This window comes from Rhinolophus hipposideros (assembly GCF_964194185.1).
Source record: "Rhinolophus hipposideros genome assembly, chromosome: 26".
Lineage (NCBI taxonomy): Eukaryota > Metazoa > Chordata > Mammalia > Chiroptera > Rhinolophidae > Rhinolophus > Rhinolophus hipposideros.
The window spans coordinates 11,090,114-11,117,184 of NC_138072.1; the positions used below are offsets into that span (position 1 = coordinate 11,090,114).

At 44.8% G+C, this 27,071-nt stretch overlaps 1 protein-coding gene and 1 pseudogene across 3 annotated transcripts in view; both read left to right on the forward strand.

The window, feature by feature from the left end:
- MTARC2 (mitochondrial amidoxime reducing component 2) lies at nt 1-20,001 on the forward strand. 2 transcript variants are annotated; one of them, XR_013992671.1, is made up of 9 exons: nt 39-398; nt 5,022-5,195; nt 7,995-8,157; nt 9,185-9,325; nt 14,357-14,418; nt 14,507-14,578; nt 15,743-15,890; nt 16,862-17,158; nt 19,147-20,001. XR_013992671.1 is itself a non-coding variant. In XM_081039355.1 (8 exons), exons 1-7 carry the CDS (start codon nt 112-114, stop codon nt 15,867-15,869), a joined length of 1,026 nt encoding a protein of 341 aa, XP_080895481.1. In that variant the 5' UTR covers nt 1-111; the 3' UTR covers nt 15,870-15,890; nt 19,147-20,001. The 2 variants fall into 2 exon arrangements, 1 of the variants encoding a protein (XP_080895481.1); XM_081039355.1 differs by lacking the exon at nt 16,862-17,158 and having other exon boundaries at nt 1-398.
- LOC308493237 (mitochondrial amidoxime-reducing component 1-like) overlaps nt 17,671-27,071 on the forward strand; it is a 14,429-nt pseudogene continuing 5,028 nt past the window's right edge. Inside the window, exons 1-4 of the transcript in view lie at nt 17,671-17,808; nt 21,303-21,618; nt 24,930-25,103; nt 26,542-26,596. The product of the transcript in view is annotated as a mitochondrial amidoxime-reducing component 1-like (transcript). The remainder of the gene's footprint in view (nt 17,809-21,302; nt 21,619-24,929; nt 25,104-26,541; nt 26,597-27,071) is intronic.

Here is a 27,071-nt window from a genome sequence, read left to right on the forward strand (position 1 = left end):
GTCCCAACCCGGGATTGGGCCAACTCTGGCTCCTCCCCGCGCCGAGGCCTCCGGAGCCTGCAGGCCGGTGCCTGCGGGAGGCACTGCCCACGAGCGAGCGAGCGCTAGGCCATGGGCGCTGCGGGCTCCTCCGCGCTCGCCCGCCTCGGCCTCCCCGCGCTGCGCCTCCCCGCGCAGCCCCGGCGCACCTGGCTCGGGGTGGCCGCGCTGGGCCTGGCCGCGGTGGCCCTGGGGACGGTCGTCTGGCGCCAAGCGCGACCCCGGCGACGCCGACGACTGCAGCAGGTGGGCACCGTGTCGGAGCTCTGGATCTACCCGGTCAAGTCCTGCAAGGGGGTGCCGGTGAGCGAGGCCCAGTGCACGGCCATGGGGCTATGCAGCGGCCACCTGCGGGACAGGTATGCTGTGCACCGGCAGGGGACAGCGCGGGACCTGCTGGGGATCTGATGCGGTGGGGGAGGTGGGGCTGGTCCCCGGGAAGGAAAATAGAGGTTTGCCACGTGGTTTCCTGGGCTGCTTGTTGGAGGCTCTGCCTTTGATCCCTCAGCTGGGAAGGTCAAGTTCATACCCGATTCAGGTTTGGAAAGGTAGGTCGGGGCAAGCCCCTGCTCTTTTTGGGGGGAGAGGTTCGTCCTCTGTAAAAGGAGGGGGTCTGACCTGGTTGTCTCCAAGGCTCCTATTAGTTCTAAACTTGCTGATTCTATCTGGGTAAGTGACACAATAGTAGAAAAGTAAAATGCCATTGGCACTCGTGGGCGGACTGAGCAACACGGAAACCAAGTCTTGTTCAAGGACATTGGCTTTGGTCTTCCTGGGGCTTGTCGGTCATCATCTCCAGTCCTGGACAAGGTGCCTGGGGGATCCAAGAGGTGGGGACATCTGACCCACTTTAATTAGTAATGAGCAGAGTGAAGTCTTCTGTTGGGGACAGGGGGTGTCAGGGGGACTGCAAGTGTAATATTTACCATTAAGGGGATTGTGTGTCCCCTTCTCCCGGAGGCAGAATGGTCCTCAGAGAAGAACTTTAGGTCAAGTCCCTACCCACATAGGACCTGGAACATAGACATTTCATTCTCTCTCAGAAAAGAAAAGGTGCGCTGTCATTTACCTCACCCCAAAGCTGAGGCACAGACGCATATCACTGACACAGAATTACGCAGCTGAATATGGCGAGGGGTCTCCTGACAGGGAAGTAGTAGGAAGAGTGACCACGGAAGAATGAAACCTCCTTTGCTTCCTTAGGGTCAAGTTGCCTTCCTATCTGGCTGGATGGTTTAGCTCTAATCTTGTGTCTAGAGAGAGGGAGGTTTGCCAGTTGGTCATTCAAGAAACCTTCTAGCAGAGGGAGTCAGCTGCCCTGAGGTCCCTCCAGAACACACGTACTCACTCTTCTCTGAAGAATGCTGTCCCTTCAAAGAAATGCGGGCTCCCTCGACATAGAAAAACTTCAACTTATTGTCATTGTGTATGAAGACCATGTAACTCATGGGGGGATTGTCCATCCCCCTTATACCCCAGATGTCTAATCCTGGAGCGTTTTTAAAAGTTGTAATTTCCTACGATTCCCATCCCAAGCCTATGGAGTCAGAATCACCCAGAGGGAAATCGGCTGGTGTAGTGTTGGCATCTCCCAGGGTGACTCTGATGCTGGAAGTAAAGGGTTTACCTAGGACCATAAAGAGGCACAAGAACATCTTTAGACTTTATTCAGGTGTGAAGGACTCCAAGAGGTTTCTTCTTACTGGAAAGACTTCAGGCACACTTGGCTGGACACCTTCCAAAATCCTGGAGAGGCAAATGTTCATGATTTGCACCCATGGAAAATGAATTTGTGCTACTTCCTTCTTTCCATGAAGGACTGAAGTTATTTCACAGAGAGAGTTCCAGTTCTTACCTATGTTCCTTCAGATCGTCTTAATGACTTGCTTTCCCACTTCTCGTCGTCAGTACCTCGCTGTGACTATTGTTCCCACAGAAAGAACGTATTTGTCCTTTGCTTTTCTGCTTCCGTGGACGTCCTAAAATAAATGGAACGGTATCAACTTTCCTTTGTTTTGAACAATAAGTGGTTGGGATGGGTGTTGTGGTGTGGAGACCGGGGTGGAGGGGAAGTCAGTGGAAGGGACATTTATTCAGTGCTTCATATGCAGAGACTCTGAGCTAAATCCTGTCACATCGATGATCTTATTTAAGTTTCATGACTTTCTTGTGGGCTTGATAGCGTCGTTACTTGGCAAATAAGGAAACAGTATCAGAAAGGATGAGTAAAGTAAGTCCTCAATAGGTTCTGTGACTGTAAGCCAAAGGGCTTATCAGGAAACCAGTTTTACCAGAGGCTAACATATAAACAAGAGTCAAGCTCCTACAGCATCTCATCAATGTTAATAACGAAATGATGGTGAACGAAATGACGTTATGCAAGTACCTGCAGCGTTTCCCCCAAGATCACAAAACCGCTATGCGCTGGAGGGATGTGAACCCAGATCTCTGTGAGCACAGCCCTTGTGCTCTTTCGATGAAACCAGTGTGTGATTTGAAAGTACAAGGATTGTCACCCCGGATCAGGAGACCGCTTGGGCAAAGACATCAACCTCTCTGAGCCTCATTTTTTTTTTTCAATTGCAAAAGAAAGAGGGTGAACTTGATCTCTTAGATTCTATCTAATCTAGATTTTGTTTATTAAAAGATAATTGAAACTTGAAAGCAAGCTTGGGGAGAAAAAACAACTCTGCTAAATGATTGCTGTTGTTCCCTCATCTTCAGAGTTCAGTAGAATGCAGAAAAAGACCTCTTTATGTAATTCTATTTTGAACTCATGTCTTTGGAACTGTTCCAAGAAGCTGGGGTCTTCCTCTATAAGTGCTCTGTGTCTCACATTTCTAGAGATATTTTATCAAAGCTCTTAACAGATTTGTGAATGCCTGGCTTCCGCACTCTGAGCTTTGAGCGTGTTTAAAGTCCACCCAGCAAAACACTGGCATGGGCTGTCTGGCACCAACTCTCAGAGCGATGGCTGCCCTTCTTCACCTTGTAAATAACCCCTCTCCTTAGCAGCCACACAGTACTCGATCATTTATAAATCTGTCCAAACCCTTTCTGAAGTCAGCCCCTTATTTCTTCTACACAGACTATTATTACCTCTTGGAGAAAGGAATTCCCTAACTTTATTATCCCATGTGTCATTTTCACTTGGGTTCTTTCTGCCTTCACCCTCCTTTCTTTGGTGGGGTCTCTTTTTCTTCCCCCCATTTTCAGCCTCAGTCCTTCCTGCTTCCCAGGCCAACATGTAAGTTTAGAAATGAGATTTTCTGGCTTTGCTTCCCCACTGCTATTGGCTGCTCAGGGCACTGTTGGGCTGGGCTCAGTGCTGGGCTCTCCACTGATCCCCACACCACAGACTCACATGTTACGTGTGCAATGAAGGTGTGGCTTTTAGTGTGTCAGACTAGGTTGTGAGAACGTGGTCATGAAACAATGTACACTCCCGACTTATCCTTTCTTTTAGATCTGGTAGAATAGAGCTAATTACTCATTCACCGAGCATCACTGTGTGCAAGAGGTGAAGAATCAGTACTCTATTGCCAGGGTGATGAGGCTGGTTGGGATAGGTTACAGAACTCCACAGGCGAGCAGGCCAGAGAACTCTGGGAACAAAAGAAACCTGGAAAGAAAACAGTGGCCTCCTCAGAGGTGTGGGGACCTGCTACTGCCCAGCATCACAGGAAGGGAGTAGCCAAGACAATTCCTAAAATAAACGTCTCTGTACTGTTGTCACCACCACTGCTATACCCTCCCAACCGTACACATGCCAGTTAGCAGGGCACAGGTGCCAGCCAGAGTGTGCTGCTTAAGAAGGGACAGTTTAGCCAGCACGTGGACAGGCAGGGGAAGGTAACCTGATTGGAAGATTCCAGAGGTGAGATTACCCATCAGGGTGAGGTGAGGGCAGAGAGGGGCTCTCTCCCTTCTGATCTTAGATGTCCTCATCAGGTTATCTCAGACACTCCATCTGGCTCCAATGTCTTCAGTGGGAGGAAGCACCCCTCATTCTAAAAGGGGCTGTCCTTTTCCTGCTTTGCTCACTCATCAGTGTCGCAAAGTTCCTCACGCACTGTACTGGTCTGCCAATTCTATGCTTTAAAATAGTGATATTGAAATCTGTTTCCCCTAGGGCTAGTACTCCCCCCTTTTTTTTAGTAATCAAATCATTTGTGTGGTGTAACCCCAAACATATAGTCTGCTATGATAAAAGCATAACCAGCCTAACCAGTTCAACCTCCCTTCCCATTCTTCAGTTCACCCCATTGTTCCCAGCGGACATGATATGGGGGGAGGGGGTGTTCAGAACAGTGGTTGCTCCAGCAGGTGAATGGAATTCTTATCTCACAGTTGACTTTCATGAATCTTTATTCTCAGAGTCAGGATGTGTGCACGAAGGGGAAAGCCTGTTCAGGGGGTTGCTGATGTACCATCTGCTTGTCACAGCAAGTTACACGAGATAGAGGCCGATTTGCATCTTCTTGGAGTCACAAACATTACATGACCTTTGTGTAGGGTTTCAGGTTACGTGGGCCCGTGATTTTGGCAAACTGCATCTGATTCCACAACAGAAAGACCTGGAAGACATTTCACTTCAACTTGGGGCTCAGAGACATATTCCACAGGCCTGGGGAAGTTTCTGACCAAAGCGGAGGCCCCCAAGTGAGCCATATAGTTGTCTAAGCAGTGAGAGAAGGGCGAATTTTCTGGATTTTTGGAACTGGGCATTTTCAGACATTAGCCAGACACTCGTTCCCAGGTCTGTTTCTTTCTGCCACAGAAGCTCCCTTGAGTGGCACCAACTTTTGAACCCAAAGAATATGGCTGCATCTGTATTATTGTCTAGAAAACAGTGGTTGCTTCCTGAGTTGGGGCAGGGAGAGGGTTTTAAAGAAATAGAAATAGAAATAGAAAGCTAGAGGGAAGCTGTTGAGAGGATAGAAGTGGGTGTCCTGAGTGTGCCCTTGCTTGTTTCTCGGCAGGTTTTGGCTGGTGATTAAGGAAGACGGACACATGGTCACAGCCCGGCAGGAACCACGGCTGGCCCTAATCTCCATCACCTGTGAGGGCGACTGCCTGGTCTTCAGGGCTCCAGGTGTGGACCCGCTGGTTTTGCAGAGCAAGCTGCCTTCTTCACACGCGCTCCATGACTGCAGGTACTCTGCCTGAGGGCCTCGGGGACCTGCGACCAGGCCTGATTTCCTTTTAGTCTGCTTTGTGTACACTGTCTTGCTAAAGTTGGTACAGTAGGTAAGGATATTGGTAAAGGAATTATTGAAGAGAAGTCTAGTCTGGGTTGGGATACAGCCAGTGGTCAGGTGTGAGTGGGTGACTCAGGACATTATTTTAGGGTATGTGGGATTTGTTTCAATCAGGTGTGGGAAGACATGCAGACACGGAAATGACGGTCATGAAGAAAGAAGTTTTTCATATTCACCGGTCCCTAGAAACAGGAGGCCTAGTAGGAAGCACCAGGGTTGGTCAGGAGGCAGAGGAAACGGGAAAAATGTGAGCAAGAGCCTTTGTACAGGCTTGTACAGGTGAGCAAGAGTGGTTTGTACAGGAAGGGCTGGGTGAGGCAGGATAAACAGGCTTAGGATTGGCTAATTTGAATCATTCCAGTGGGCTCTGGGGCACAGAGGCCGTCCCTAGTTGTCTGGTACCTGGTCCTAGGGGATTAGGGCAGGAGATAGTCAGGAGGGTAAGAGCACAACAGAGGAGGTGGTTGGGGCTGGGGGCTGTGCCCTGGTTGGCATGCATACAAAAGTCCAGTGGTTTACTATCTCTAGGAATTGACTAGGTCTAGGAGGGGCAGTTTCTTTAGAATCAGCAAGGCCCCTGAAATGTCAAAGCATCAAAAATACAGGAAATTTTAAAAAGCATGATTAATACAAATACCGGGGGAAAGCAAAGAGCCAATCTTTAGGGTTTGTCTCTTTTTATTCAAGTTGAATGGACTTCTGTTCAGAGTTGTCAGCCCGCCAGCCAGGCAGATAAGGGAGTTAGTGGAGATGTCACCAGCTGTATCTCAGGGTTGGGTGATAAGGATTCTGGAGCTTTCCAAGGTTTCTGGAGCACATGGGAGTCGAGAGCCCTGAGAGTTTGGAGAAACCAGCCCTAGGAACTGTGCACCTAGGATTGACACAGAGAGGGCCTGAATGCAGTCAGCATCTCATCCTGTCCAGCTAGTCATGCTAATTTGGATTGGTTGTCATGGGAAATGCTAAAACACAAAGAAATGGTATGAAATAGATGGTAAGTGACAAGCAGAGTGATTACCACAGCTACCTCACCAGCGCCTAAACTAAACTGAAATAAACCAACAACCTCAAGTTGGAAAAAAGTAAAAGAAATGCTTGAACATAGCCATCTGAACGGAGGGGAGTGTGTGCTAATTTTTATAAGAAAATGCCAGATTTGTATTTTATCAGAGTAAGGCTCCATTGTCTCCTGTTCTCATCAACTAAGTTTTGTTACCAGTCCTTTTATTTGGCCATGAGAAAGAAAGAAATCATGACCGTTGCGACAACATGGATGGAACTTGAGGGCATTATGCTACGTGCAATAATTCAGGCAGAGGAAGACAAATACTGTATGACTTCATTTATATGTGGAATAAAGTTAAACAACAAAAAACACCCTCCATCTCCTCACCCCCCCACCACCAAAACCAAACTCAGAGAAAAAAGAGCTCAGATTTGTGCTTAGCAGAAACTGGGAGGCAGTGAATTGGAGGAAGGTGGTCACAAGGTAGAAACTTCTAGTTTTAAGATAAATACTAGAGATGTAATGTACAGCGTGATGACTGGTTAACACTCTTATGTGCTATTTTTGAAAGTTGATAAGAGAGTTGATCTTGAGTTCTCATCACAAAGAAAAAACAACTTTTTTGTGTGTTTTTTCATTTGTATCTTTATGAGGTGAAGGATGTCAACTAAAGTTAACTGTGGTAATCATTTCACAACATATATATGTCAAATCATTATGTTCTACACCTTAAACTTACATGGTGCTGTATGTCAATTCCATCTCAATGAAACTAGAAAAAAATTTTTTTAAATGTGGACCATAAAGGAAGACCTTAATAATGTATTTTAAAAAATCGGTAGGGATAGAAATCAAACTGCCATGGCATTAGATTCCATCGCATACTTTTAAAAGCATAACTTTATTTTAATATAATTTTTATAGATTTATAATATTAATATAGAATATACTTTATAATATTTCTTTTTAAAGATTAATATTTACAATTCAATGGAAATGATATCTTTCACAACATATTAGACTTATAAAAAAGTTTGCATGTTAATTTACAATTCTGTGAGGGGTACAAAGCATTAAAGAACTCTTTTAGGGGCACTCAAGCGAAAAAACCGTGAAGACCATTGTATTATCTAATGAAATGTGTGCCTATCATGTGGGTAGGTACTGTATTATTATCTCCAATTTGCAACTGGAGACAGAAGGTCCGAGGAGTCCGATAATTTGCTGAAGGTCACAGACTAGAGTAACAGAGTCTGGACCAGGTCTGCCAGCCTCCAAGCTCAGGGTGTACCTACCGCAAGGATTTAGGGGCATCCTAAATCCTTGCTACTCGAAGTGTGGTCCACAGACAGACTAGCAGCCTGAAGCTTGTCAGGAATGCAGAATCTCAGCCTGAAGCTTGTCAGGAATGCAGAATCTCAGGCTCCCACCCAACCTACAGAAACTCAATATGCTTTTTTACAAGATCCTGGTGAGTGGCATGCCTAAGGGGGTGTAAAAAGCTCTTTCCTGGAGCACATGCTGCTCCCTTCCCCCACTGTGTCTGCCCAGCTTTGGCCCACAGGTCACTCACTGGCCCCCTGCGATAGTCTGGTCCCAATGGCCCAGCTGTTCCCAACTGGGTGAGACCATCACCCAGTGTGTTGGTGTAAGAATGTAACTCTGGTATTCTCTCACCACCCTTTCAGGATTTTTGGTCTTGACATTAAGGGCAGGGACTGTGGCGACGCGGCAGCTCAATGGTTCACCAACTTTTTGAAAACAGACGCTTTCAGGCTGGTTCAGTTTGAAAAGAACATGAAGGGAAGAGAATCAAGGGACATTCTCCCGGCTATTGTACAGAATTACCAGGTGAGCTGACAGAGAGCTGCCCTTCACTTCTACCACACACTCTTTTCTTTCTGGCTTCCTTCTTGGCCCACAAAGAGCCTGTCTTGGGATCCCAGTTAGGAAAGTGTCATCACAGCGCAAGTGAGTGGTACTGAGGGTGCCACCTGTGCAGGTATTGGGGATAGAGAGGGAGGTGGATATGAGAGTGTGAGGGGGGCCCTCCAGCATGCATGGGGGATGGAATGTGGGAGATACTGTGCAGGGAGAAGCCACGAGTGACTTCCAGGGCGATGGGAACTCAGGAGAAAATGGGAGGGGAAGGTGAACATGCAAGATTTGGGACTAAATCCAAGTTTCCTGAAATTACAGAAGCAGATTTTCTCCCAGCGCTGCCTTCACAGTTAGTATGGGATGGTTATTTCAGGCACTGAGAAGATACTTCCTTCAGAAGAAAACCTCCCTCTGTGTCACCTACAGCCCAAAGCCCAAAGCCTTTGATTGTACAGTGAGAAAGATTTAAAATGCAAACTTCTCAGGGTGTCTCCCCTATACTCCTTGAACTACAAGCTCCTTGAATGCAGGGGGTTTTATCTGCTTTGTTCACTGCTATTTCCCCACCTGGAACAGTGCCCGATACATAATAGGTGCTTCTTAAATGCGTGTTGAGTGAATGGTGGCGGCTGAAAGAAATCATTAGTAGAGTAGAGCTGATGGGCCGCACACCCTTCCCCTGTTTGGTGGTGATGATGTAGGAAGCCCCTCACCTGACCAGCGCTAGAGCAGGGAACGAGAAAGAAAGGGAGGCCTGGAGGTTAAGGTTGGCCCCGAGCTGGACTGCTGCCGTCAGTGCATGGACGAGGAGCCCTGCCCTACGCCCACAGCTGTGTTGGCCATCTTTTTAAGTCTGCAGCACCACCTCTCTTTCCTGGGCGGACTCCGCCTTTCCTTTCTGCACTCCAGTGGTTTCACTTCTAGACTTTAGCTTTGCTGTTGGTCTGAGGAATTTCATGGGGCAGTGAGGCCTGATGGTGCCGTGCTCTTGTCACAGGTCGCCTACCCGGATTGCAGCCCCATCATGATCCTCTCGGAAGCCTCCCTGGCAGATCTGAATACCAGGCTGGAGAAGAAAGTGAAAATGGATCAGTTCCGGCCAAATGTCGTGGTGACAGGCTGCCATGCTTTTGAGGAGGTAAGTGGCTCTGTGCTTCTGTGCGTTAGACTCAGAGGTGCTGGTCAACATACTGATGGAACCGCTGAGACACTCCAAGGTGGGCAGAAAGGGAAAGTCCTTCCCCAAGTCACCTTGACCTTGTGGAGTATACTCATTGCTGCTGCCATCACCTCACTGGTCGTAGGGGGCGCTGTTCACCTTTTAATGCTAGGGCCCCCAAAGCAAGCCATGGGAACTCCAAATTGTAGGAAGTCTGGCACTAGGTTGGAATATATAATCATAGGTCACAGACAACTAAAGGGGAATGAAGATGAAGCGAAAAGCCATCTCTCCCTCTATTGTACCACCCAGGAGTGCTTTCAAAGATGTGAGACTCCTGGAAGCCCTACATCCCAAAGTGGTGGCTGAGAGGATACAGGAGCTCTGCCTGTGAAGGGGGCCGTGGGACATTCCATGCTGTGGCCTGAGTTCTCTCCCCGAGCACCCACATGTGGCTGACACCAGAACTTTCCACCCTCTCCAGACACAGCCCCTAGGAACCCTAAAGGGGCAACCATGTCAGAACCCAGTGGTAACTTGGCAATCACCACCATCAATCATGTTAAACATTGGGGCGGGGGTGTGTGGCAGGGGGAGCAGTTAAACTCTATGAGCACTGGGGCAAACAACAACAAATACCATTGATTGGCTGTTTACTGTGTGCCTGGGCACTGAACTAAGGAATCACTTTCTACAAATTAGTTTATTTGAGCCTTAGATCACCCTGTGAAATCTGTATTGTTTTCTCCTTTTCATAAGGAAACTGAAGCTTGGTGGTGTCACACAACTTGTTAGGCGTGTAAGTGGTGACTCTGGCATTAGAACCCAAACCTTGCCAACTCCAGTTTCTGAAGTGTTGAGGTCAAGGTTCCAATTTAGAAAGGCTCTTGAACACCTTCTCAAGTCTTTGCTCCCTTGGGTGACTGCATTTCCTTTTATATGAGTAAGATGTGCCCCTATTTCCTGGTCAGCATTGTCCTTCAGCAGAAACCTTTGCTGAGAGCCTAGTGTACTACATCCTTGCACATGTAAGCACTTCATGTTATTTCATGATTTAAAAAATAACTGTGTATACAGAAGTTGTCTACGTGTTGATTTTATCCTGTCATTTATAATCTATTTTCTTTAATCCCTCTTTATATTCGTTAAAAAGGTCTTTTAATTGACCATCTATTATGGGCCAGGCACTGCGTCCAGGGGCCCTGGATACAGAGATGCAAAGGTCAGATTCTGCCCTTCACAATTTCCCCATGTGAAAGGAACTGCATGAGACAATGTCAGCCCAGCGTGAGAAGTGCTTTAATGCACATACTTAGCAAGTACCAAGGATGCTCAAAAGTAGAAATGCCTAAATCTGCCTGGAGAAGGAAGGTGTGGGGGCAGGGAGGCGTCAGATCAAACTACATAGCCATGCTGTGTGTATGTGCTGTGTGTGCTGGTGAGGACCAGTGAGGGTCATTGTGGGCAGAGGAGACGGCCAGCTGAAAGGCCTAAAAGCATGAGAGGTCATGACGTTAGGGGGTCCCCAGGAGCATTTCAGGAGCACAGGAGCACGAGGGTAAAGGAGAAGTGGCGGGACGGGACTGGACCCGGAGCTGACTGGAGGCCACCATGCCAAGGAATTTAAATTTTATATCGTGTATATTGACGAGCTGGTAATGATTTTGAATAAGGAAGTCATTATGATTTGCAATCATCCAACAGATACCTACTGATGCCCAAAAAGTGCCAGACATGCTATTACTCTGGCAACCTTCTAGAAAGGGCATCAGGAGGTAGGGAAACCTGAGGCAGAAATAGCAGCACCATGCTTAATCCCCAGAGGGTCTTTTAGGAAAACTATAGATTAGGAAGGCCTTCCCTGGGACCTACATCAGGATCAAGACGCCGCCTGGGACTCTGCTTTGGCAGAACCATTCCAGGTCAATCTTGTGCAAACGCTGCCTGGAGAAGTACTGACTTAGGGGGAGTGAAAAGTGGCGGAGAGATACAGAGGGGCCAGGAGAGGAGGCGCTCTGCCCTTCCCAGGCCATTGGCTCCTTGAAGGAAGGGACTTGGTTTTGTGCTCAGGAATCCACCCAGATTTTGTGAGAACTGAAGTGTATACCATGTGGGGGACCTCCTTCAGAAAAGAAAATAACAAAAACAAAATTAGGTGCAGGGCCTTGGAAGGGTCCAATTGGCTGTGCGGTAAACTCATCTATTTCTACTTCTTCCACTTCCCCGTGTTGTCTCTTAGGATGTAAATAAGTATGGGGTCATTAGATGCTTCTTGAACACCGAATGAATTCGTTCTCAGTGTTAGTAATGCATGTTACTAAAGATTGGATTCGAAATTGGTCCACGATGCAAAAATTCTTTCACAGAAATCTTGTAATGGGCCATTTTCTGAGAAACTTTCTTTTTTTTTTTATAGCTTCTCGGCCTCTTGGTTAAAATCAAGTGTAGAAACTTTCTTTTAGGGAATACAATTTTTCTTGATTTGTCTCCACTGAGGGTACATTGTTCTGATATTAATTTTAGTTTAAGATCTTGAGCCAGGGGAATAAAAAGAAACGAAGCTCTCATTCCTGCCTAAAGAAGTTTTGCTTTCCCGTAACTTGACCAATAAGAATTTTTGCTCTCCTATAACTTGTCAAACTGAACCTACGGCTAATGTAAACCTAATCATGTTCTCTTAGGCAATTTTTTAATAATTAAAAAAATGTTAAGTGACTTGTGCTTCAAAGTCCATTTGTTGTTTTATTACTACTGCATTACAATGGGCTTACAGAAACAGTAATACTTATTTTTCTAGAATACTCTAAGTTTTCTAGAAGATTCCTCTGGCTATATACATTTTTTAAAAATCCTTACTATAAAATGATGCTAATGTTGCTGATTTATTCTCTCTTAAATTAGGAAACTCAAAAGTTAGTGGTCTGATGCATTAATATCTACCTGGCACCATTGCACAACTATAACCCATTCAATTAATGGGACTCTGTTAAATATTAATGTGAAATGGTAATGCACATAAATATTTAATAAACTAACTAATAATAAAAAAATAGCAATCTAAGCATGGTGGGAAAATTTAGGCCAATATTTATTGCAAAAATAGAGTAATAGGAAAATACAATGTGCAACGTTTACTCTTTGTGACCCAAAGTACTTCATGCTTTTCCCACGTCACTCAGAATATTAAGCAGATTTTAAAACACAGCTTCCCTTGGGCTAGTTTGAGTTCTGGGAATGCAGAGCAATGAATTTTAAAAATAATAAAATTGACCAATGCTTCTTATCTCTGTAGTTTACTGTTGTTTGGGTCTCTTTGCTTGCTGTCCTGGTGAGCAAGACTTGACATGTTTTTTTTGGAATGTCCTATTTGTATCATTCCTCATTCCACATTAGGAAAGAGAAGCCTGCAGAAAACTCTCCGTGTCGTATCTGTCCCTTGGAAAGTGCTTCTCCAAGAAGCTTCTAGAAAGGCAGTGGATTTTGAAACCAGACAGCTGTGGTTGTCACCCCCACCCCCTACCCTACTCTCCAGCTGCCATGTAAATTGGGTTCTCCAGGATGATCTTTTGCAGCTGCTGATAAACAAAGTTTTTGCAAATCATCATTACCAGACTTTTCTGTCCCCAGTAACCAGAGTTGGGATGAGAGGATTTTATTTGGGTGCTTAGATAAGAAGCCTATGTTTTGACATAAGAACAACAAAGTCTGCCTGGCTTCAAGGATTTCTGAAGTAGCAATGATAAAAATAACAATATAGAAACCAATAACAAAAATAACAATAACAATTATGGCTGGCAGTTATCAAATGCGTATTATGTAGCAGGCACTCTGCTAGACCATTTATGCACCATCTCATTTAATGCTCCTAGTTACCTTTTCCAAACTGTAGGCCACAATCCATTGTTGGGTTACAATGTCAATTGACTAGATTCTGACCAGCATTAAAAAAAAAGACTAGAGTAAAAGATATCAGAATAAACTATATGTAGAAAGGTTAAGAACTATTTACAAAACTTGTTTAAGTTGTAGCTGAGGTGTGTGTGTGAAAGAACATTAGGAGACAATATAAAATGCAATTTTTAAAAGACTTTAAGAACAGTTTTAGGTTTACAAAAACCTAAAGGGTTTTTGTGAGAGGAAGGTCCAGAGATTTCCCATATAACCCCATATTCACCTACTGAAGGACATTTTGGTTGCTTCTGGATTTTGGCAACTGTGAAATGTAATTTTCTACCTTGGTTCATGGTAGTTCGTGGTAGAAAATGTTTGATAGGCACTGAGGTGAGTATTTTCCAGAGGCGGAAACTGAAACTCAGAGAAGTTGAGTAACTTGCCCAGGGTCACCTAGCTCATGTGTGCCATGTGAGGGTGTGTGCTCCAGCTGTCTGTCAGAAGTCCATGAATTTAGGCTGTCTCCACAGCTCTGCCTTCTTTAAGCTACTGCCAGGCCACTTAGCAAAATCACATTGGGTCCCCACTCACTCTGGGGTCAGGAGGATGGGGTGTCTGCCTCGGGAAGAAGCAGCATCAGTGGCCTTGGAATGCCCAGACCCATAAGCAGGTTGCCTCTCTGTGGAGGTAGAAGTGTTGAGTGTGTGTCTTATAACTGACTTTCCTCAGGGGATTTCCCACTCCACAAAGAACCGTCAGATTTTAATTTGGCTTCCGTTGTAGCTTAGCTTTAAGGCAAGAGTGGACTTGTCTTGCAACTACACATTTCTCATTGTATATCAATAAATTGGTGTTGGAGTTAATTTACGATTCTCGTGGCAAACTATCCCTCAGGGAAGGTCTGTTCTTACAGTGCTGATAGAATCAGATTTCTGAGACTGTGAGTCCCAGGTGGAAGCTGGTGCTGCCTCTCCTTGAATCCTTTCTGGAGGTACTTCCTGGCCTCGTCTTGCATTTTTCTCTTCTGCTTAGCTTCATCGTTAGAACCAGCCAAAGAATAAATGGCTTTAAAGATGAATGAATTCTTGATTCAAAAGATAACTGTTCCTTTTCTCCTAGGATACTTGGGATGAACTCCTAATTGGCAATGTAGAAATGAAAAAGGCTATGTCTTGCCCCAGGTAAGGATGCTCGTGAGACTCCACCTCTGGGGTGTGGCTTGCCCATTGGTTCTTAATCATCAGATAACCCTTGGTTATTGCATGACAGGTGCATTATGACCACGGTGGACCCAGATACTGGAGTGATAGACAGGAAGGAACCGCTGGAAACCCTGAAGAGGTAGAACACGTGGCCACTTATTTTTAATATTATCCCCACCTAGAACTACCTGTGGTGGAGGTGCTCTGTCTGAGCACTTCCCACTTTGCCTTCTGTTTGGTGTGTGTCTATCTGTGAGTGAGCGTTGTTTCCTCTTTGTTTCTGAATGGATCTTCTAGTGCTTTTGACAAATTTTTCATTGTATAACAGTGTGTTTTGCAATTTTCATATCTCTCATGTCAATTTTAATAACATTTACATGTATTTTCCAAATTAAACCTCAAATATGTATTGTTTTTATTGCAACTCACATTTCTTTAATAGAATCAATATGAAGGAATATGAGAATAATTGAAGTTGTATAACAAAATAGAAAAAATGGAATGTAATGAGTTGTCAGAGTTTGTTTATGTAGAAGCTTCTTTTATGCCAGGGTGTTTTCATTTCTTTTGTTTTGTTATGTAAAGAATTTGGGCTGACTTCGTTCATGATATAGAATATATTTTTAAGCCAAAGTTAACATTTTTGGGGGGAGATGTGTTCTATTTGCTTTCCCATTCCTCTGTTTTGTTGTTGGAGTCTAATAAGTTTGGGTTACAAAAGAGGTTATATCTTGAAGCCTTCAGATTTACAATTCTGTTTTGTTTTTTATTTTTAAGATACAGTGAGGTTAATTTGTTTTCTTTAGATAGGCCCTTTGAAAAAAATTCATTTCAGCAATAGTCTTGCCCACCCTTCAACTGTGTCTCTGTCTTAATTTTTGTTTATCAAAGAACCTCAACTTTGAGCTTATGAACTTGGAAGGGTGGAAAACATAGTGCTTAATGCATTAAACAGAAAATTCCGTTTTAAGACTGCATGAGTATTTGTTTCAATGAGTTGTAAAATTGGAGGTACACATATAAATGAAGTATTTATTTTAAGTAACATATAAAAGTTTGTTTTGTTTTTTTCTTTTTGGCCTCAAACTGAAGCCATGGAAAAATTATTTAGACTCTCAGGATACTTCTAGAAACAGCAGAATTTGCAGTTTGACTAATGGCCCACAGACTTCTCTGTCAACATTTCAGAAAAGGCTGGTTATTTACTTATAAACAACGTGGAGATGAAAACTTGAATTTTATTGAAAGCACTTAGATTATGATTCCCTTTTTGTGCCTGATGATCAATTTTTGCTTCTTTCAGCTACCGCCTGTGTGATCCTTCTGAGAAGCAAATATATAAGTCGTCCCCCCTTTTTGGGGTCTATTATGCAGTGGAAAAAATTGGAAGCTTGAAAGTTGGTGATCCCGTGTATCTGATGGTACAGTGACAGACCCATGAGGGTGATACGGTAAATGGCCAGCTTTGTTTCTGGAAGGCCTTAAGCCACTGCCATGTTGTCTCGTGTGGACACATTTTTATGTTTTATTGCTTTAACTGTTGGGAGAATGAGCAGCTTGTGTTCTGACCTTTGGCGTTGGGAAGTGCCCTTCATTTTTAATCCCCTCAGGAACCTGTGTTCTCCCACCCACCTTCCCACTTTCCCATTCAATTATGCAATGTTGGATGCAGGACACCCCCTCCATCCCCGGGGGGATACTAAGGAATGTGCTCAGTTCACTAAGGAATATTATTCAGGAGTAAGGATATGAAGGTGAGTGACCTTCAAGAGATAAATACTTATTTTATTCTGTCTCTGTTAGAAAAAGGAAGGGAAAATATTTAAAGTATTCCGAATTAACTTGGGGGGAAATGTTACATGCTTTGTATCCAATCACTTTTTAAAATAAGATATTTAACGTTTGAGAAAAGTCCTTGTATCAAGGTGCCTGGATTCTGAGTCATAAGGTAGGAAGTAATATTCTCACGTTGATTTCATCAGGCCGAATAAAAGTCTGACTCCTGGAGCATAATGCCTGACCCTAAAATTACAGGAATGAGAAAGTCAGTGGGAAGCCCTCAAATTGAGGTTTTTAAGTAACGTGTTTTGTAAAATCCATAACCCAGTTCTTAAAGTCACCTCGTGTTCAAAACTCTTGATCATCCTTCTTTCTCCCTGTGGCCTGACCTCATTCCACCATTTTTAAGGATAGTGGTCCAGACATGTTCTAACTCGTTTGAGTTATTTATCCTGGGACCAGTTATTCCATGTGGGGCGTAGTCCCTAGATACCATCGTGGATATGAAGATGAGACAGGTTTTGCCCTTGAGGTTGGCAACAAGGAGAGAAACTTCTGTTGGCAACCTATTGCGATCCGGCATTTGCATAACCGTAGCCATATTCCGTCACGTCTAAGATGCTTCCTTTGTCCACATTTTAAGATTTCTATTCAGGATGACTTTTGAAAAATACTTAGCAATGCAGACAGTGATGATCCATCTTAGGATGTGATGAAATCCAGTCCGTACTAAAGGGAAAACTGTGCGATTCCTCAATGCCTTCCATTTCTAAAAGCCTTATCTGGGCAACGTGGAGCCAACTCTGAGCCATGTAGCTGGAGTGAAGCTGACCCTCTTTGTTCCTGCTGTTTGGGCCACAACTGACTGGACCTGGATCAGTGCCTGAGCCAAGGTCTTCCATTTGTTGTCTATCTTGGAGGGAGCCCCACAGCCTCTGAGGTACTTTACCAGTTAGGGGTCCTTCAGATTGCTGGATCTCAAACCCACTCAATCCCATCCTGTTTCACAGGGGATGGAGGCCAGGAATACCTGGGGTTCCCTCAGCTCCCCAGGAAGCTTGTGTGTTAAAAAGCCTAATCCTTTTAGAGTCTCTGTGAGATAGGTGTGAGAATCACCATTTTCAGGGACAGAAAACAGAGGCTCAGATATGTCAACTGACTTGGGGCCAAGGAGCTGATAAGAGGTAGAGCTGAGACCACACTCTTTGCGCAGCTTATGCCAGACATTTTTATGTGTAAAGAAACTACAACTCAGGGAGAGACCACAGCGCTTTCTGGCTTCAGAGGTGAAACAGATTATTTCTGGGTGGGGCGATGGAGCAAAGTTCGAAGGTAGAGATGAAACCTGAGCTTGCTGAAGAATAAAAGTCAGGAGAGTGCTCCAGGGGTCTAATGTGATGGAAGCTCCTAGAAGGGCCAACCTACTGTAAGGACCTAGGAGGTTAAAGGGAGATGAGGAGGGAGAGGCAGTTCTTGAAAGTTAGGTTGCAGGGAAAGGTAGCTGTGGAACATGTCGAAGCCCAAATCGTGATCAAAACTGTGCTTTTGGAAGATTCTGCTGAAGACCATGTTGGGATGGACAGGAGGCGGGTGAGAGGAGAAGTGAAAGGTCAGGCAGGCATGTGACTAAAGTCGGAGGAAGGGGCATGGAGAGGGAAGCATGGAGTGCCCAGGGCCTCAGTGTGGCATAGATGCTGTTTGTCATTTGTCCCCAAGCTCCCTCTTGGCTTTATTACCCACCACTCCCCCATACAGACCCCGGGTACTTCTGCTTCCCTGCTCTGAGCATGCTTCTCCTCAATGAGTGCCAGTCCCTCGGAGTCCCTGCTGGGAAACTTGGAATAAAGTCTTTCCTGCCGCCTGCTTCCCAGGAGCACTGAGAGGTGTACTCTGTGATGATCCCTTCCGGTTGGACTTTTAAAATAAGAGCTGTTACTCATTTACTTTAAGCGGAAGCTTACTATCATTTCTGCATTCTGGACAATCTCCTGTATACAGCAGGTTGACTAAGGCCTTTAAAAAAAATAGCAGCTCATACTTGTACCAGGGTTACTTGAGTTGTTTATTTATCCATTTAAAATTTAATCACATAACAGTTTATCTGTCCATTATAAATGCAATGCCTGTTCATCGTGGCAAATTTAGAAAATATGAGACTAGTAGAAGAAAGTGGTCATCCATTGTCAGTGTTTATAAATTTTATTCTGGTTGGTTTTTTTGTTTGATTAATGTAGCTGTGATGTCTGTGATATATACCACATATGTATTATACAATATATCATACATATATATATACATACATATAATTATATATAATGTATATCATACAAATATTATATATCATATGATATATATTCACAGGTGTATCATATGTTGTATGATATATATACAGTAGTATATATCATGAGCACTTTCATAGCCCTCCAGTCTTTAAATGTCATTTTTGATGGCTTCATAACATTACATTGTATAAATATATGACACTTTTTAAATACCATTTTACAGTATTTGACACTTGGACTATATCCAGTTTCAGTATAAATAATATTGTAGTATACGTCTTTCTACGCAGAGCATTTTAAAATTGTATTTCTCTGTAAATTAGATTCCTAAAATGGAATTATTGACTCATGAGGCATAGGCATATTTTTTGAGCATCTTGACAAATTGCTTTCGAAAGAGTTCTTCCCATTCGAGCCCCATATACGTATCATGTGAGACAAAAACAGCCCTTGCTCTGGGCTGTTGCCAGAACTGGGTAGGTGACTCCATGTTGAGGCTGCTTTGTTTTAAAGGTAATTCAGTACAGGACATGATTATATTTCCTGCATTTGAACCTCAATACTTGACTGTTTTGTGGGTACTTGAATTATTTATGACCGGTCAGAGAAATAAGCAAATAATCAGAGATTCTTATTATCTATTCAGGTTTCAGCGATCAGGAGGCATTGATCAGGATTTTAACAACAGCAGCGATAGCACCATGGCAAATTCTTCTTACCCAGCTTCTGATCATCTTCACCCTGGAAATGAATCTATTTTTGACTTGTTGGAGTTACATATGCTCCGAGTTAATGCGAGGAAAGTGTTAGAGGTGATTTGGGAATAAGAACTTATATAGATTTTAGGTAATGAAGACTTTTTAAATAAATAAAATTGTCTATAAAATTATTTTGAATGTTACTGAAGCTATTGTACTTCTCCCATCCTTGACATTAATATTGTTAAAGTTTAAACAATGAGCTAAAAAGCTGCAAAACGTTTTGTGAATGTTTTGCATTTTATTACCTATCATTCCATGTTTTAAGAGAAACGGGAACAATCGGTTTCCTGATGTGCCTTTATATGTGAACACACAAAATCCGATTAGTTGGGTTTTATGTGGCTATTGAGTCCGATTGACGTTTCGCTCATGTGTTTTTTACCCAGCCATCATAGAATCAATTTGTGCTTGAGTATGGAAATTATTTTATAAACCTTGTTTTTATATTCGATTACACCTCTATTGAGCCATGTAAAAATAATTGTGTGTAACCCTCGGGTACACCACCTGCAATTTCAGGTGTGATAACGTTGAAAATGGGATTTAGAAGAATGGAATTTTGAGAGTTGGAGTAGGGAGAAGGAAGTTGAACATATGTTTTGGTGTGAATCTTTTTTTTTTGGTAACAAAGAGAAATGAACTCTTTTTGTATGATTAAGCACAAATTTACACTGACTGAAATATACCCACGTATAATTTTGTGGTTTCTTTAATATTAATAAACGGGAATCTCCATTGTACTTTTTATTTGGTATTTGAATGTGTTTCCAGGGACTTCTCATTTTATATTAGAACTTCAGTCACTCATTCATCTTTCTTTCCCCTTTCTGATTGCCGAGCAGAGATACAACTGAACTCCATGAACATTACCTCCTGTCGTTGGTGGGGTTCAGGGGACCTCAGGAGCTACACCCCCCGCCCATCTGAGACATGATGGCCAGTGAGTGTGAGGACACTTCCCAGTGGCCAATCAGGAGCAGCTCTCCCTTCCTCGTTTTCCTTTGCTGGGTTCTGGGACTGAAATTAACCTCCATTCCCAGCGCCCTCGAAGAGAAAAGTGTTAAGTGTGCTCAATCCCTTGGTAACTTTTAGAAATGATGAGATTGAAAAATCATGCTAACAAAAAGACAAACTTTGCAGGACAAAATGTGATTTCGAATTAGAAATCAGGCAGCGAGCCGATCCCAGCCTTGGGGATAGTGGGGAGCAAAGTCAACCATTAACATAAAGAGGCAAAAATTTCCCTTTACATTTCTGAATAGAAATTAGGGAGAGAGAGAAGCAGAAATACACAAAATTTAGTGCCCCTGAGTTGTCTTTTCTACGGAGAATATGGAGCTCAAGTTCTGCACTGTTCTGAGATGCATTGCTCTTCACTCTATCCCCCACAAATCACCCCATGGCACAAATCACCGTCAATGAACACTTCTTCTAGGGGGACTTGATTTACCCAAACCCCTTCTCCCTCCTTCCTGGACGAGGTGAGCTCATGGACGTACCCTAATAGCTGAAGCAACACGGACCTGTGTGCTCTGAACACAGTTCTTGGATTTCACAGGATTGGGGGCAGGAGAGGGTGACCTGAGGTTGGAAACGTGAATAGGACAGATATAATCTGTTTCTTCAGAGTCCCACTGGCCAGAAACTCCATCACCCCTGCATGGCCCGCGTGGAGAGTGGCGAAAGGCAGCTGAATACTGCAGGCCACGTGGTGCCCAAGCCGCTCCCCACTACCCACAAGGCAGGGATCTACCCGCTGCCTGATTTCTAACGAAATCACACTTTGTCCTGCAAAATGTATCGTTTTGTCTGTTTTAGGTTAAACAAACAATCCGCAAATATATAAATAAACTGGTCATTTGTAGCCATCCTGGAATGCTCATGGCCTTGCAGAGGCAGGGGGCAGAAGCTAGAGGAGGAAGTGGTGAGAAGACAGTGTGGGAGCTGAGCCACCAGGGCCCACGCCGCTGGAGAAAGACTCCATACTCTGATAGGCCGGGAAGGGTTCTGCAGCTGCCCTCCTTCTGGGCTCCTGGCTAAGGGTCACACCACACCCAGCAGCCCCCAGAGGCGGGTGCGCTCTGGCCCAGCGACAGCAGTGGTTCAGCCCCAGCTCCCGCCGCGCCCGCAACCACTCAGCCATGGGCGCCACAGGCTCCTGGGCGCTGGCCCACCTCTGCCTCCCCGCCTGGCTCAGGGTGGCCGCGCTGGGACAGGCCGCGGTGGCTCCGGGGACGGGCGTTGCCCGCGGCTGCAGCAGGTGCAGCTCTGGATCTACCCGGTCAAGGCCTGCAAGGGGATGCCGGTGAGGCCCAGTGCACGGCCATGGTTCTGCACAGCAGCCTTCTGCCGGACAGGTATGGCGAGCCGGGCAGGGGACAGCACGGGACCTGCTGGGGAGGGGGTGCCGTGGGGGAGGTCTGTAGACTCCACCAACAGGTCCTTCCTCCCCTTACAAAAAGATCAGGAGCTGGGTGGGGCAAGGGCGAGGGCAGAGAGTAAAGGGGGCATCACCTCCCAACAGCGGACCCAGGGCGGGGACGCCGGGCCTCTGGGACCCCACCTGCTTTTCCGGATGGCTGTCCTTCCACCTCCCACGGGCACTTTCAGATCTCGCGTTCCCGCTGAGGTGTGGCATCAGTCCCCAAATGTCTGCCTGTGCACTAGCAAATTTCAGCTCCATCTAGTGGAAGCGGGTGAGCCAGGAAGTAGTCCCTGACTTTATTTTTAGTCACTGCCTCCTTGGGGCAACTTGGAGCCACGGAGCCCAGTTCTCAAAGAGCGCACAATCATAATGACAGCAGTTGATGCTTAAGTTTCCTGCAGCTTAAAAAACGCTGTAGATTATTCTCCCTAATTCTCTCAAGCACACTTTTATGGATAAAGCAACTGAGATTCAGGGCCCCACGTGGGAACAGCACTCTCCTCTTTAGAGCACTGGTGCTTTGTAAAACAGTGGTTTCATTAATGTGCTACCTGGGCAGGCACTATCTGTGAACTCGTGGGCTTCAGAGGAGGTTGCAAAGGCCCAGAGGAGGGAGTGGCTTTGTCCTCCCCTGGGTTTGGCTTCAGGCTGCAGCTTGTAAGGCTGTACCTCACACTCCCTCCTCCCAGACCAGCCCTCACAGCTTCTGCAGGTAACACCCAGGACTGATGGGGGCTGCAACTTTTCCTCCTTCCAGCTCCCGGGATAGAAGGCAATTCGTGGCACAGCTGAAAGGTGAGCTACGCATCTATGCTTCAGGAAGGAAGCCAAGAATCCTAGCTCTTCCATAGCTTGTACAGCGGGCTCTGAAACATGTAAAAATTGTTTTTATAGGGCCAGAGGCCAAGAGCATTGTAATTGTATGGTATCAATTCAAAAAACATGTTTTGAGCTCATATTACAATGGATAATATTATAATAAGAACTGGCATTTGTACCAGACACTATGGTAAATTCTTTATTTTTGTCATCACAATACCAGAAAGTGTGACCAAGAGATGCAAACAAAGGCATCCAGGGATAACTGACTCAATGTGACAAGTGCCAGGAAACACAGAGAAAGAAGCACTGAAACTGATAGGGGAGGTCAGGAATGCAGGAATGACTTCATAGCTTGAACTGAAAATTTTAAAATGATTATCAGTTTTCCAGGCAAGGAAGTTGGGAGGCAAACATTCTGGAGAGAAGGAATAAGGTGGGTAAAGACAGCTTAAGAGTACAGGTATGTCAGGGGAAAAAGGCTGGTGCACTCTTAAATATTCACCCAAAGGAATTTAAAACAGAGATTGAATAAACACTTGTACACCAGTGTTCATGACAGCATTATTCACAATAGCTAACAGGTAGAAGCAGCCCGAATGTCCATCAACGGGTGAATGGATAAACATGTGGTCTATACACAGTGGACTATTATTCAGCCATAAAAAAGAATGAAGTTCTGAAACCTCCTGCAGCGTACATAAATCTTGACAACATTATGTTAAGTGAAGTAAGCCAGGCACAAAAGAACAAACATTGTATGATTCCAATTATGGGAAATGTCCAGAATAGGGAAATTCATAGAGACAGGAAGTGGGTTAGAGGTTGCCTGAGGGGAGAGCGGAATGGGGAGTAATTGCTTAAGGAGTACAGAGTTTCTGTTTGGGGTGATGAAAAGATTTTGGAAATAGACAGTGGTGATGGTTGTGCAATATTGTGTGTGCACGTAATGCCACTGAACTGTGTACTTAAAATGGTGAGAATCACATGTTTTAAAACATCCATTCTCTGTTGGTGGACACTTGGGTTGTTTCTATCTTTTGACCTTGTGAATAATGAACATGGGTGTACAAGTATCTGCCTGCGTCCCTGTTTTCAAACAGGGTATCTACCTAAGAGTATGTCAGGTGTTTCCTGCTACCAACATTGTACCAATAAATTTAAATTAAAAAAATAAGAAAGGCTGGCATGGGTGATGGCACAGGGGGTGACAATGGCTGGACGGGCAGCTGGATTATAAAGAGGACCTTGCCTGGCTTGCTGAAGAGTTAGTATTTTATTCCGGAAAGCATGGAGGGACTTTGCATGAGGGGGGGAGACATGATCAGATTTGTGTTCTAGAAAGATCAGACTACCACTGTTACTAGGAAGAATTACTAGAAAGAATATTCATGTGCTGCTACCAAGAATTTGGCACAGGGCAGAGCTCTGTCCTCACCCAGGATGAAAAGCTGATAAAAGGGCAGTTAAGGGAAAGGCTTACATTAATCTCATTTTTCTAGTGTAGCTCAACACATCGACCATAGGACCTGCTGGTGGTGATGACCCAAAGTACCTGCTTTTTTTTCTTTTCTAACGTCTATGGATGCCAGAAACACAATGATCCTCACTTCTATGATTCTAATCATTCAATCCAATGTGAATGGAAATTACCCAAATGGCCATCTGCTTCGCTTCCTGGGTAGCGGAGATGTAACCTCCACAACTGCATTGTTCTTTTTCTGGAAATGGTTTTTCCTATTGCTCTTATTTCTCCTCTTCCCCCCACCCCCCGAAGTACCTGTAGACTGGGAGTACTGGCCCCCCCAAAAATACTGTCCATATTAACAATAGACCTCTCAGGTAAATTGCAGAATTCACAGTTCTGAATATTGAAACATTGATTTTTTTTTTTTAAAGAGGAGGGTGGATTTGGCAAGGTGTATGTGGCATTGTGTGCTGCTCAGCTTAACTCCAAGCTCTGCAAACGATTCAGCAACAGTCTTGTTATTTCACTCAGCAGGAGCCCAAGGCCTACTGTGTGCCAGGTACTGTGTTTCCTTGGGCCCTTAATGTCTTCCTAGGAAATAGGTTCTTGTCTATTTCACTGATCATAGGGCATGTTCAGTGAAAGTGATCAGACTTTCTGGCAATTGAGACAGAATAGAATTAACATCTTTGATTTCTGTGCCATCAAGGAGCTCAAAACATTCTGCAGATATTATGTCAGACGCTTGAGTGATTATTAGACCCTTTGGAGTAAATTGACAGACTCAGTCTTACTGTGTGCAGAATATGTTCCAAACAGACACAAACACACACACACAACTCCCATACAGGCTTACGGGGAGGGCATGAAACATGACTGTGCATTGCTGCAGGCCCTGTGGACACTGGCTGCCCGTCATAGCGGTCCATGCATTTCTTGTGTTTTGAAAATGGCAGGTTTTGGCTTGTGATCAGCAAGAAGGGGAACATGGTCACTGCTCGCCAGGAACCTCGCCTACTCCTGATTTCCCTTACCTGTGAGGCTGATGCCCGGACCCTCAGTGCAGCCCATATGAAGGACCTGCTGCTGCCCATCGAGACACCCACCACAAATGCAGTGGTCAAGGGCAGGTAAGGAAAAGGCACTTCTCAGCGCTGGCCTGAGTGTTTAGTCATGCCGTTTCGAGAAAGTGCCGACTCCGGAGGGAATCCTAAGAAAGATGATCGATAATTAACCATTGATGGCGAGTGCCATAGGGAGGGTGACCATCGAAATCATGACCATCGAAAAGAAGGAGGAACAAGGAAGCAGCTTCAGAAATGTATGTTGATATGAGGTTGATGGACATAAAAGTCTTATGTAGAAAATCCTGGGGGCAAAAGCATATTGACACATCATCAAAAGACAAATAACACCACCAAAGGCTAGAGGACCGAAATGGGGTGGGAGTGATGGGAGAGTGTTGGGAAGAGGGGAGACTAGATCTGCATATGACCGTAGGATCTGCCATATTTTGACTGGAAAGACTGGGAACCTCCTAAATCTGAGAAAGGAGGCACACATAGCTATGGGACCCGTGACATTTAGGTCTAATGAAAGGAAGTCCCAAAATAGAAATGAATAGCTGTGACCAGAAGAATGACCACGTGCAGTTGCCCAGACAAGAGCTGCCCTCTTTCATGTGATTTATTGCAATAGCCTCTCTTCACTGGTCGCCCTGCTTCTACCCTTGACCGACCCCACCATTATACATGGTCTATTCTCAGCACATCAGTCAGAGCAATACTGTAAATGTAAGTTACATCATGTCATTATCAAAACCCTCTCAAGGTTCTCCATCTCTCTTCAAGTAAAAAATGGGTTCTTTATGTTGACTGTCAAGGACCAACCTGATCCTGTACCCTGCTAGCTCCAGGGCTCCATGTCCTGTCACTCTCGCCTTCTTTCTCCCTCTGCTCCAGCCACACTTGCCTCCTTCCCACCCCAGGACCTTTGCACATGCTGATGCCTCTGCCTGGCACACCTCCCCTCCCATCCCTGTATGGCTCACTCCCTTACCTCTTCTTCTTCCCTGCTGGTCACCTTGAATCTTGTCCCTTGCCCCACTTAGAAACCCCTGGCCTTCTTTAAAAGCCCAGATAAAAAGCCATCTCCCCTGAAAAGGCAGTTCTGATTACTGGACCCAGAAGAGCTGCCATCCTTCTCTAAAGACACACTGTGCTGTGTCTGTGCCCATACCCAGCTGGTGCTTTTAAATGTCTTCCCACCTCCAGGGAACGTGTTCTGGTTGGAAGACTTTCATGGGCTCTTCTCCAGCGTTTAACACACTTCTGGACGCATAGTGTGTGTTTAACTTACAATAGTTTCTCCTTTTCCTCCCCTTTGCCCAATAGATAATTTCTTGATTGTGGTATTTTTTACCCTATTTATCGGTGACTCCATCCTTAACAGTTTTGGTTGCACATAAAAGGGGCCCTGGAACTATTTCTTTAATTAATAATAAATTAATTTCCTAACTGGAACCCTCATTTCTCTCGTTTTGGATTTTTATGGTTTTTGTGACCACAGTGTCCCCTGGTGGCGAAACTTACACAGAACCGGCTGGGGCTGTTCCAAACCTACAGTAGGTGCCCAGCTTTTTCATGATTAACAACCGCCACAAAATCGGCAATACATATTTCAAGCATAATACACGCTATTAAAGTTAGAATTCTGAGTCTGGAACTCATGTCTGACAAAGGACTGGGCAGGTTCATTTTAACTCACGGATTTTTGAGGGTACATTCAGGGGTACCATCAGATGTTCTTGTCTTCTCAGTGTCCTTCCTTCTAGTGATTGTCTGGAGTCCCTTCCCCTTCTGTTGTGCTTCTCCAAATCTCTGCCCTGGACAACTCAGTTCAGACCCCACCTTTTCCACAAACTTTCCCTAATCAGAGAGCCTGGGATTTGTTCTCCAAATGGACAAAACGATTCTTACCTGCACAGATAAACCAGCACATGCTTGTTGCTGGCTACTTTCTAAGAGCCTTCACTCAGTTTTTCTGGACCTTTGTAAAAGAACATTGATCACTAACTTCATATATGTATGTCCTGTCTC

Coding starts and splice junctions, on each gene's coding strand:
- MTARC2 (XM_081039355.1), top strand. CDS start 112: ATGGGCGCTGCGGGCTCCTCCGCGCTCGCCCGCCTCGGCCTCCCCGCG. Junction 9,326..14,356: donor GCTGCCATGCTTTTGAGGAG/GTAAGTGGCTCT, acceptor CTTTTCTCCTAG/GATACTTGGGATGAACTCCT. Junction 14,419..14,506: donor AAGGCTATGTCTTGCCCCAG/GTAAGGATGCTC, acceptor ATTGCATGACAG/GTGCATTATGACCACGGTGG.